The 12,967-nt window shown below is 32.3% G+C and overlaps 1 protein-coding gene across 1 annotated transcript in view; it reads left to right on the forward strand.

Annotated features, from left to right (window-relative positions):
* The window catches only part of CDC73 (cell division cycle 73), a 141,603-nt gene that overhangs the window by 101,313 nt on the left and 27,323 nt on the right, over window positions 1-12,967 (forward strand). The window contains exons 11-12 of the mRNA XM_058274892.1: window positions 8,399-8,456; window positions 12,655-12,690. Coding sequence (XP_058130875.1) covers window positions 8,399-8,456; window positions 12,655-12,690 — 94 coding nt within the window. The remainder of the gene's footprint in view (window positions 1-8,398; window positions 8,457-12,654; window positions 12,691-12,967) is intronic.

Raw genomic sequence — 12,967 nt, forward strand, 5'->3', positions numbered from 1 at the left:
TTGTGTCTTCTGATAGTCATGCCTGAGAACTTATTGAACTGTAAACAATACATATTATTTTTATTATAAATTACTTAAATTGTTTTCCTTTTATATTAGGATGTTGATTTTTTAAAAAGAAATTATGTGTATAGGTTGTTTATTACCTGTATTACCTCAAATAGTTGAAGGGGTCAAACTGAAATATTTCTTATATAAAGGGATATGTTGTGTTTGATAAGGTGGTGAACCTACTGGCTTAGCATCTTTGAATGAATTACTTCAGACTCACTGTTCCCCACTCCTTGCTCCCAACTCGTTGCTGGTATTTAAAATTCTTAACAGTACAACTTATTACAAAGTATAACAGACAAATTATAAATTCAGGTAGATTTAACATGTTGAAACTTAAAATTTCACTAAGAACCCATAGTTACTGAAATATAAATGATTAGAATCTGAAGATATTTTAAAATTTTAATAGAAATGTTCTATTAGATAAGGAAAGAAAGCAACGGTTGGAAGTGAGTAAATAGAATGTTTTTCCCCAGAGGACTTTTTTGAGGAGAGAAGATATTGTTGAGCATACTTATTCTAATTCATATAGCTATCTTAATTCTGATTTTTTATGGTCTGATTGGAGAAAGGGACTTTAGTTCGAAGAAACTTTGTAAAACAGAAAAGAGGCAGGCAAAGGTTATAGGACTAGAATGAGATAGTATTTGACTTCAGTATATGGTTCCTTAACCTCATACTACTTCTTAAGGGATGTCTATGGGCTTCATTTACTTTCAGCAGTGCAAGCTACACAGGGTTATGAGATACATCATAAGTTTCGTACTTTCAAGGAGTTGATAAACTTGATGGAGACATAGAGGACCGTAAAGATAAAATAACTGGAAATAAATGTTAAGTAGCTATTTAAAATTTTTTTCTTCATGTGTAAATTCTCATGTGTGATTCATCATGGTGTCACTCAACCTTTTTTTTTTTTGTACATTTTATCTTCCCAATTGCAGTTGGTATGACTTTTTTTTTTCTTTTTAATTTCCCATTCATTTCTAATATTTTTAACCCCTTTAAATAAATGAGGTCTCACAGATAATACAGTTGCTGAGATTAAGCAAGACAGAATTAAAAAAGTGAAAAATTGGATATTTCTATTTGTACCCTCTATTTTTATTTATTTTAATTTTATTTGTTTACTGTTTAGCATATTGAATCTATTTCATTTTCATTAATTTTCTCATAGTTAGCTTTGACTTTTATCTATATTTCTTCTGTAACTTTATACAGAATTTGCATTTATTAATATTGCCAAAATTTTTAGAGCATTTCAATGTGATTATTTTAGTTTCTTTTTTCTTTCCATTTCTTCTTTTTGCTTTAGTTTATGTGTGTGTAGTTTCAGATATTTTAGTATGTATGCGTCTGTGTTTTATTTTAGCTTCCTTAATTTATCAAATCATGTTAAATGGTAAAACTTGGAGTGTTTCTACCTTTATTGCCAGTAGCTGTTCTTCTGTAATTCCCCAAATAACCAAATTAATACCTCATTCCAAACTTGTACTCTTTGATAGAAGGAGCCAGGCAGGGAAACGTTACATTTTATTCACATGGTCAAAAGAAGAATGAATTTATATGGGCTATACCATTATATCACCACCTTCAAAGAATCCCTTATTGTTTTATGTCTTCAAATTTAACCAGTTAATTGAGCAGTTCAAATTGTACTCTAATGGTATTATTCCTGGTGGAAAGATATTATCTATATTAGTATAATGAAATTTAAGAGACAATGGGACCTTCGAGGTCATCTAAAAATCTAGCTTACTCTCCTACACTAGAGGTAACTAAGGCACAGGGAGCTTGTGAATTGTTCATAGTTCCACACTTAATGTGGTAGAATCACATATAATCTAGGTCACAAGACTTCTAAATCAAGTTTCTTTGCACTAATTTACACTGCCTTTAGTTACACCAATGTGTTCTTTTAGTCCCTGAACCCATAAGCTACTTAAATGATCCTGTGGACCTTCTACCTTATCCCTCTGCCACTATAAAAATAATCCTGCCAGTTTTAAGTAAGGAAAGATCTTGCTTTATTGAAACTAGTGAGATATATAAAAGAATTGTTTATTTGTGCCAGAAGGTATATTCTCATTATAGACTTTAATATTAAAAGATCAATGCACATTCTTTAGTTTGTTTCTTGTGCATTTTATGATAAAACATTTCAACTACATTCACATGGTATCTTTTTTTATCAGCTGGTAAATACATAAAAATTTAAGGCTTTTTTCCAATATGCAGGAATATCTCCCTTTAAAGATTTTGCGTGTCTCTTTACAAAAAGTTGAATTACCTTCACGTATCTTATGTAACTACTGCCTGCTGAAAGGATGTACACCTTTACAGTGGCACATATAAAAACTATAAGCTTACCATTTTAGAATGTGTAAGTGAATCTATGGAGATAAGATTTTCATGATCCTTCTATTACTCCTTAAACAACTTAAATTTTATCTAAATTTGTTTGTACTTGCCTCTCTTTTTGTGTTTCAGTTCATTTTTGAACCAGTTTAATTTTCAGCCAAGAAGACATTCTAAGGAATGATAAGTAAAAACTCTTATTAATTTAGGTTTTTAATCAGTGAATATCTTCCTTCATTGTAATGCTTAGTCAATAGCACTCTGTATTCCAATTTTTTGTGACTGTAAAGAAAATGAATAGTCTAACCCAGGTCAAAGTTTTAGTTATTATGAGTAGATTTGGATAGGAATAGAATTTTTCTTTTTCTTTTATTGAGATTAAAATACTCATTTTAGTCTAGGTTCTTTTGATTTTTCAAGTAGCAGAAACCCATTCAAGTCAACCTGAATAAGAAAAGGAAATGCATTATGATGATATAAGGATATTTCACCAAACCCAAGACAGAGGACTGTAACTTGGCCTTTAAATGATCACAATGAGAGTGGAAAACTTTCAGAAATATAGTAGGCTTTTCTGTTTCTGTCTATTACCACATGGCCACTTGTCACTTTTTCTGCATCTACACACCAGCCCTCTGCTGATCCTTTGTACACATAGCCATTCTCAAAGCTAGCAAGTCTGTGTATTAACAATAGATTAAATTGCTCAACATATCACAGTCTGGATTTCAAACTCCTAGAGAAGAAGATCTGATTGGTTCAGCTTATTTAGTTCATGTGTTTATCCCATGTGAGTAGAGTTTAGCACTTCTGAGAAAAGGGGAAATGGGTTGTGCTCTGAGCAGATATCCTTCAAAGGCTCTGTTACAAGTTATAATTGAATCTCGTTTATTCTTTAAGCATATTCTATGCTTATTTTTATACAGAGATTGTTTCTTTGTAGAAAGATGTTTTTTTGTTTTGTTTTGTTTTTAAGCTTTCCTCCAACCAGATTTATTGAACATAAATTCTGTATACAAAGTGACCTGGACCTGCTACTTCAAAATATGATCCTTTCCTACCAGTATTTTGAAAGGTCAATCCATAGAGTGTCAAAAAGCAGCTTACTGTAAAATATGTAGAAAAATGCCAATGCACATTAAATGAATTGCCTAACACTGAAGCTTTAATAGTGCTGTAAGATAATTAACAGGTAGGATTCAGTCCCTGTAACAGGCTGGAGAACTGGTACAAGGCATCAAGAGGCCATTTTGTTCACCACTACTGTGATGCCATCATGTTCCTGGATTATAATATTCCCATTATCTGATTCTAAACATACCACAGGAATATCAGTGGGATCGGAGGTTAGCTTAGCTGCTTGCTGGACTAGAACAGAGATCAACCCAGCATGCTCATCTGACAAGGTCCCACAGCAGCCCAGGTTAAGTTCTTGTGAATCTGTGCAAAGGACTCCAACAATGGATGGATTCTTGATTCTTTGGCACAACTCCGTCACTAGATGCGAGCGGTTCATGCACTGGGATGGCAGCTCCGAAAGCGGAAAGGTGGTTTAGCAGTTACTAGTCCCACTTTGTTTTATCCACTGAGCTGGAGAAAAAAATATACACACACATACAACAAATAACTAAATATGTATATGGTCATATGTATTTATATATTTATAACACATAATGCATATATGTTATAAAATATATTTATAATTTATGTAATATGTACTTATAATTAATTTTTAACTTTAAAAAAACCCAGTGTCTTCTGTTAGATTGCAAACTTTCTGAATTCAAGGACCACCTTGTTCTTGTTTATTCCACTGTATTCTCAGTTTCCTTCATGGCAAATAGTACGTTCTCAGAATGTATGTGGGACAAATGAATGAAGGTTGTTTAATTTAAATCTCACAATAAGCCTATGATAATCATAGTTGCCATTTTCATTTAACAGTGCAGGGTTGATGAATCAAAGATTCTTAGGCAAATGCATTAGTTTTAATTAATAGAGAGCCAAGTGCATGGAGGGGCTTAATGTACACTGGCTAATTAATTGTTTTCTTCATTAAGAATTTCCAGTACTTCATTGTTTCATGTAAATAGCATTTTTCAAAATTAACTGAATATAATTTATTCATTTTCATGACACTTGCTACAGAATTTTTTCTTATGCTAATCCTTTATTTCCTACTTCTTTAAGCAGCAAAAAGTATTCTCTTTTCCAAAACCAGAAGATTTTAGAATCATTTCCCAAAAAAAGGCAAATAAGGGTTGTGTTTGTAAATAGCATGACTTTGCAAATATGACTCTTTCTTTCCCCATTCCATTTTAATCCAGTTAACTACTTTGCAGAATGCCACAAGTCCTTTTGACTTTTCAAGAGAAAGCAGGTTTTCTTCTCCAGTTAGCACTTGTCAGTTCTTTTGGTTTTTGTGCTGTTACTCCTCTTTCCCTAGGTGGGTAGTTCCCCCTTCCTCTGTGTCATATTACTGCCAAATTAATGTCCCTGTTTCTTATTGCGTGTCACATATACTGCTGTGTAGTTTATGGGAAACCCATTTCACTTCTGTCTTTTCATCTTTAGAGTGGGGGATGGGGCGAGATTGGACTATCTGGTTTCTGAGTTCCCTTATGCAATGACTTCTGTAACTTTATTTCAAAATAATGCAAATCAAAATAGAATATGCTTTTTAGCTCTTAGTATTGGATAGGGAGTCCTAGAATGGCCATAAACGAATAATATGATTAGTTTTCTTTTGAGGAACTTAGGATTTACTCTTGTGTCATAGCTATATAGCTCTGTGTTTACTATATAGTTCTATGTGTTTACTAATTCCAAATTATGTAATGTTATGCTGTAGTGACTATGGCAAATCAAATTTTCAATAACTGTGGGAAAGACAAAATTAGATATAAGTTTTTCAGTTGTAACTGCTAGAAATTTGGCTTAACTGAGGAATAAAATTTCAGGGGACTATTTAGAGTGATGAGATGGGTGATTTCAATGACTAATATAATCAGGAAGGATTAGAGATAGAAAATAGGTGTTGTAGATGACTAGAAATAGGTTATATTAAAAGAGAGGCTGTATTCTATCTCTTCCCTTGGCTGCTAGCTTCATTTTCTACTGCAGATGGCTTTTCTTCATGAGTCAAGGGGCATCATTGTCAGTAATTCTAAGCTTACCCTTTTGTGGCTCTGAATGACCTAGTCTAGTACATATGCTCTTCTCAGTGACAAAGGAGTAGGGTTCTTTTGCAATAATGGAGTGATTTGGGGTGAGAGAGGATAAGGGCAAAGATTGTTTACTGGACAAAGAGAAAACACTAATTATTGCTTTTTAAAGGAGTCAAGTTTTAAGTGTATTCAAAAATAGATTCTTAAGGGTTATGCTTTGTAATGGGAATGACTTTTTCATATTACTTATATATGCTTGTACCTTATGTTGACACGTGTTGTAAAAGCCATATTCTTTATTCATTTATTATAGGTAATTTTAGTAGTCGATTGGATCAGTTTGGGCTTGGGTAGTTCTTTTTTTATGTACATAGTACTGTATTCAAGTGATTTCAGAATTCCATGTTTTCCAGCAGAAGAAAGGCTTTGATTTAGATCCAGCCAGGCTTATAGTCTAAATGTGGACAAAGGCAGTTTCCTATATATATATTCAGTGTTCTGTTCCTATCTTATTTCCTTTGCTTTTTTCCGCACTTTCTGTCATATACTTTAACCCCGTCCCCAAGAACCAGTATTTATGCATTAGAATATTATAAGTGATATGGTTAAAATTTATTTTAAGATACAATGTCTAATTGATTCTGCTTTATGCAGGAGCATGGGTTTAAAAAGCTAAAATCACTTTAATTGCATTCTTAAATATAATGTCCCTCTCTTGGCTCCTGATATTTTAAAAATCTAGACTCAGTTCAATTCAAGAAACATTTGTTAAATGCTTCTAGGCACTGTGATTACAAAGAAAATAAAAACAATTAGACATGAACTTAGAGACAAATAATCAGAAAATTTCAGCATACTATAATGACGTTGAATGTATTAATATACTCTCCATCTTAATAGCAGTGTACATTTTTAGAAACAAAGTTTTGCTAGAATCTTATATACTTGGAGGGAAATGAACATATCAGAAGTAAGCTTGATGAATTTTTACAAACCAAACATCAATGAAACCAGCACCCAGAGTGACTCAATTATTTTTAAATTTTTAATTTTTTTAAAAAATACTTAGGTTATACAAAATGTTATACAAAAAATATAAGGAATTCCCATATGTCCCACTGCCCACACTTCCCACCCTTCCCCACATTAACAGCTTCTTCCATTAGTCTGGTACATTCATTGCAATTGATGAACACATTTGGAGCATTGCCACTAAGCGTGGATTATAATTTAAATTGCAGTTTACACTCTCTTGCACTCAATTCTGTAGGTTATGGCAGGATATATAATGGCCTGTATCTGTCATTGCAGGAGAATTCCAAGCCCCTGTATTACACATCTTTATCCCTCTCCTTACCTTCAGCACCTCCAGTGGCTACTGTATCCACATCAATGATATAATTTCTTCCATTGCTAGAATATAATAAATCTATAGTAGAATACCATCAAGTCCACTCTAGTCCATATTTTATCCCCCAATCCTGAGGATTCTGGAATAGTGATACCCACTTCACTTCTAATTGAGATGAGGCATTGATCCCATAAGTCAGATGGATGGGACTCTTGCTTGCAGTCGTAGACTCTCAGTTCCTTGGTATGGTGGTTGTCCATCCAGAGTGACTCAGTTTTAAAAGCACCAATGTATAGCTAAATGCATAATATTGGAAAAGGATATTTTATTGTCCTTCAGTGTTGTTCCTTTTCCTTTTCTTTCTTTTCATTTTTTTTCTCTCTTTCTAACTTGAAACAGTTCTTGTTAGTTGCTGCTGCTGCTGTCGTTTCTTCCAATAGAGAATGGGGTCTCTGTTATTCTAACTGAATGCTAAGTATATTGTGGGAGATCTTGCTCTTCTGAAAGATTTTACCATGTAATATCTCAAATCTTTAGGAAAATGTAGTATGATAAAATAGACATTATTTAGCAGTATTTCTTTGGAAATGTTTCTTGTGATTCTAATATTGATTTTCATTATTGTGAATTTATGTAATTCACTTGATATTTGTCAAGTTTCCTTCTGTTGACTGCTAGAAGAGTAAAGTCTGTGAATACAGTTATGAAATTTACATTTGCATCTTTCTATAAAGAAAGATGTTTTATGAAAAATTAGCGTGAATGTGGTGGAAAATACTACCAAAGATAGGTAACTTTTAAATATCTAAAGTACTTTGGAGACATTTATTCATGAATATATAATTGACACACTTTGCTTAGCATGTTTCTTTGTACAGATTACATGCTCAGTAATTAGTTGAGATTTGTTATTCAGTTTTTAAGATACTCTCCTCTTAAATGTAACATCTTAAATGTAACAAATCTCATCTTAAAAAGTGATTTTTTTGGACTATTTTAATTGTATTTAATTATTTAAAATGTTTTTTATCCACACCAAAGTGGGATTGTTTATATTTTTCTAATATAAGTTTTTGTATCATATATTCATTTTGAGACTGTTTGGGGGGGGGAAATTGATGATTTTAAAATAGGCCATGACGTTTCTGGTAATGATAAAATTTTCAACTATTAAGCAAATCATTGAACACTTGAAAAATATTACATGCATACAGTAAGGATTCTATTGCAGCAGTTCAGATTTATTTTCCACTGAAGATCTTTATCACTATTTCATGTCTAACAGCATAGAAGATGAGAGGTTTTCCTCCTGTGGTGTTTTTTTTTGTTTGTTTGTTTTTTTTTTACTCTTAGGGTCATATTTGATGGAATGAATGAGAGAGAGAGCCTTCTTTGCAGTAAATTAAACTGTTTTACTCCTGAATAAAGGAACTTTTGGCATCATATATTAACTTTTATTCTTTTAAAGGAGGGTGCCTCTGCCCGTAAGACTCAAACTCCTGCAGCACAGCCAGTTCCAAGACCAGGTAAAATTATGAAACTTTGTTTTTTGTTTATTTCCAAAATGATCAACAACAGTGAAAGTTGTTTTGATATGTCTGATGCTTGAAGAAATTGAATTTTTTATTTAAAATACATTGAAAGGTCATTTTTCTTTAAATCATCTGTCACTCTTGCTTAAATAAATCTCAGAACTGATACTATGCATAAAATATTTACAATACTTCTGTTAACATCATTAGTAAATCTTTATATTCTCATTAGAAAAACTAAGCAGTTAAAGTGAAAAGCATGTTGAACTATTTATTTTCCTGTAGTGCATTTAAACAGTTTCAGTGTGAATTTGGCATTATTCTTTACTGTAATATTTTCCCAAAATTTGATTCAAAGGTAATTGATAAAATTAATTCTATAACACTGTTTTAAATAATGACTTCCAAAGTAATACCACTGGAACATTTATTTACTTGGCATATAGGTATACTTGAAGAGTTAAAAACAATTTTTTAAGAAAATGTTTTTATTTTGCTTAAGGTGTTAAAAAAAATGTTTTAAAAAGGGCTATTTGTGTGTGTCCCTTCACCAATTCCATTTTACTTCCATGAAGCTGTTACATTTAGCATAATTTTAGTGCTGGGATGTACTACTTGTCTTATTATCGTTGCTGTTGAAAGTGACTAAGGAAAATTCAAAGAATTGAAAAGGTACAGAATTAGGCAGTATCTGTAGTACAGATTTGGATGTCTTTTATTCATAGTACATTCAGACACGAGGTCATTCTAAAATTATGTAGATTTTCAATATTAACTTATTCTAGAAACACTTAAAAAGGATGATGTTAAGATTATAAGGGGCTTATATACTAGGATGGTTTTGTAGGCTATTTGACTGTGTCCTGGATACATACACACCTTAGGCATGGCTAGCATTACTTTTAAAAAAAACAGTCGGTTTGTTTGATATCTTTGTCATTCTTGTTTTTGAGGAAGAGTAGAGAAGAGGACTGTTCTATCAGGCATATTAAGCTTAAAGCAGTTTGGATGTAATTTATTCCAGATGGCAGAACCATTTTTAAATAGGGATGTTGGTACCATTTTAAGAGTGCAAGGAAGAACAATTAAATTCAACAAATATTATTTAGATGATCTCCATGTAGAGGCGCTGTGCTAGAAATTGAAAGATCTCTTTTCAGAAAGGAAGAAAAAAGTGAAGAATACAGGGATGGGCAGACTGCATTGGGCCCAGAGAACACTATCTGCTAAGCAGAGGAGTAATGTAGGAGCAGCAGTTGAAATAAAGATACATAATTGGTTTTTTTTTGGAATGGAGGGGGTGGAAGTTTACAATTAATCAAATTAAAGAAGATCACACAAGAAATTCAGAAATGGTTTAAAAGGGGAGAAATAACCATCTGAGGATTCTAACCCAGTTATATGTTCTGTGATGTTAAATTGTCACCTTTTTACATTTTCTCATAATCATTTGGCAAACAAAGGGGAAAGGGAAGTCACTGATATCTAAATGAACCATTTTATTCAAATGTGCTGGCTTATTTCATTTAGCATAATGTCTTCAAGGTTTATCCATGTTATTATATATGTCCCAATTTGATTTCTTCTTATAACAGCATAGTATCTGTTGTATGTGTATACCACATTTTGTTTATCCATTCATCAGTTACGGACACTTAGATTGTTTTCATCTTTTGGCAATTATGGATAACACTGCAGCGAACAGTGGAGTGCAAAATGTCTGTTCACATCACAGTTTTCAGGTTCTACCGATAGTTTCAAATGTCATATCCTACCCCTTACTTTCTTCTCTATGGCCTACACATTTGTTTGCTTTGTTTCAGTTTCTTAAGCATAGCACATTGTTTACTGCCTTTGGCATTTGTGTGTGTTTTTACTTCTATCTTGACTGTTCATTCATTTGTTCTTTGCAAGTTGGTTATTTTCCATCCTTCATATCTCAGCTTAAAGGCTACTTCTTTGAGAGGTGTTTCCTAAGTATCCTATCTAAACATCACTTTTCTGTCAGTGTATACTCCTTTTGTTCCTTAATATTAGGTATTCAAATTTGAATAGTTATATATCTCTTTGCTTTTGTCTCAAACCCTACCCTGCTGAAAGTTCTTTGAGGGAAGGGATTATTTCTTCTCAATTTATCATCATCATAATAACCTAGCAGAGTGCCTTGTATGTAGGCACTAAATAAATATTTCTCAAGTGGAAAATATAATTATATTTGAAATTAAACACAGCAACAGTGATTTTTCTTATTCTTGCATTGTATATTGGTTATGAGTGTACTTGCTTAAGCTTTTGTAGTATAAGCAGCAGAAAAGCAGCTCTAACCATAGGATTCAGTAAGTGGTAAATATGTGCAAAGATTGGGCTAAGAAATTAATATGCATTATCATAACTTTTTAAAATTCTCAAAACAATATCAAGATGTAGAAGCTATTGTTATCTTTGTTTTACAGTTGGGGAAATAGGCTGAACAAAGCTAATCAACTTGCCAGGGTAACATGCCTAGGAAGAGGCAAAACTAGGATATGAACTTAGATCATCTGAGTACAGACTCTTGCTCTTAATCCATACAAATGCCTTGTGTTATTCACCTTTTTAAAAATTTAATCAACCTTTATCATTAGTGTATTCATCACAGTGTCCTTGCCTTGGTGTGTTTATATTCTTTTGTAGTATTTTTTAGTAAACATTTTCATTTTTAATATGCTTGAGTTTTTACATTTTGTCTTTTTCTTACAATGGATATTCTCAGCCTTGGTTTTAATAAACATTTCCTAATTTCCTGGACTCTGTGGCAGTTCAGTAGCCAATTTCTTTTCTTTTTGTTATTCCCTTTAGTTATTCTCATAGCAACTGCTTTCTTCTGTTTATCTCTACTTATATCTATCCTTCCTGTCATCCCTTTATCCCCCCAACAAATACCAGGTGTTTATTGAGGATGTCTTATATGCCAGATGACAAGGAACAGGAGGGTGCTATTCAGATTATCTGTCATTCCCCTGTCCTATTTCTAAAAATGATTTTCAAAAGTTTTAGTATTTTTTAATCAGGAAAATGAAACATGAGATTGAGATGGTTATAATAAATACGTACATGAGTGAATTTTTGCGTGTGTATATATCTCTGTTTTATGTCACTGTGGAAGGATCATACTACTGAAATCTGTAATACTTTATCACAGTGTAATAGCTATTCAAGAATGTAAAGTATTAGCTGAAAGGTAGCATTTTGCTGCCTTTAAAATGAAGCATTCCAAAAGTGTGTGCGCTGTGTGATTATCTTTAAAGGTGTTATCCTCTTACCAAGAACTGACATTGAATTAGAACTTTAAATCTCTTAAATATAACATTTATTTACTTTAGTGATTTAAAAAAAAATCTCTGTTCCATCACATGCATGTGGAAGGCAGTCAGTAAATTTTTACTGCATGAATAAGTTCTGAAAATAGGACAAGCAACTCCTTTAATTTATAAAATGTGTTCATTTTTGGATTCAGCTATACCATACATACCATTGCTATGCCAGCAAATATTTCTGTACATTTTAAAGGTGTATTGTATATAGAAATAATAAAGACATAAACATTTGTGTTTTTATAACAGAATCATGATAATTAACAAAATGGTCAATTCCAGATAATATAGCTCTTCATGTATACTTGACTCATTATTTATACTTATAATATGCTCTTCCTGTATTAATAAACAACCATTTAAGAAATAGAATAAAAAAGGTAAGAAATATTTTCATGTAGATCTTGGCTTCCAATAATTTCATTTCTCTTTCTTCCAAAATGGTTAAACACATTTCCCCCATCCCACCCGCCTGCTCCTTCTGTTATATACTCTTCAGTACTGTGTTGTTCTTTTTTTGTGTTCATCACAGTGGCCCTCAGCTACTTAGGAAATTATGTGTTTCCTATGGTAAACCTTAATATCCATGAACATAGATTCTTAGTGCCTAGCATTGTAGTATATTCACTTTCCTTGTGACTCCAGATTGTTGAACAATGCTAAGGAATTTTAAATATTTTTGTGTAGCAGAAAAATAATTTAATACTGTTTGAGCAGATTACAGTATTTTTTTTACAACTAATCACATGTGAGTACAGTTTTTAGTCTTATTTTGTAAATTAAAAATTAAGAATATTATTATTTATAAAACTCATATTTTAAATTTTTATTCCTTACAGTTTCCCAAGCAAGACCGCCCCCAAATCAAAAGAAAGGTGAGGGTGTGCATTTGGTTCTAAACTTACTTTAAAAAGTAAATGTGGCAGAGTGGGTGTAGTTCAGTGGTGGAGCGCCTGTTTCACATGTATGAGGTCCTGTGTTCAATCCCTGGTACCTCCTAAAAAAGAAAGAAAGATAAGTAAATGTGAATAAATGAGTTTGCAAAAGTAGAGCTAATGTTATGCTCATGTGGCTATACCAAATGTGCTTTGTATCCATATTGATGATTTAGTCCTTTGATCATTGCCCTTCATTTAAAATATTTTTTAAACT

Source organism: Dasypus novemcinctus, chromosome 13, assembly GCF_030445035.2.
Source record: "Dasypus novemcinctus isolate mDasNov1 chromosome 13, mDasNov1.1.hap2, whole genome shotgun sequence".
Classification (NCBI taxonomy): domain Eukaryota; kingdom Metazoa; phylum Chordata; class Mammalia; order Cingulata; family Dasypodidae; genus Dasypus; species Dasypus novemcinctus.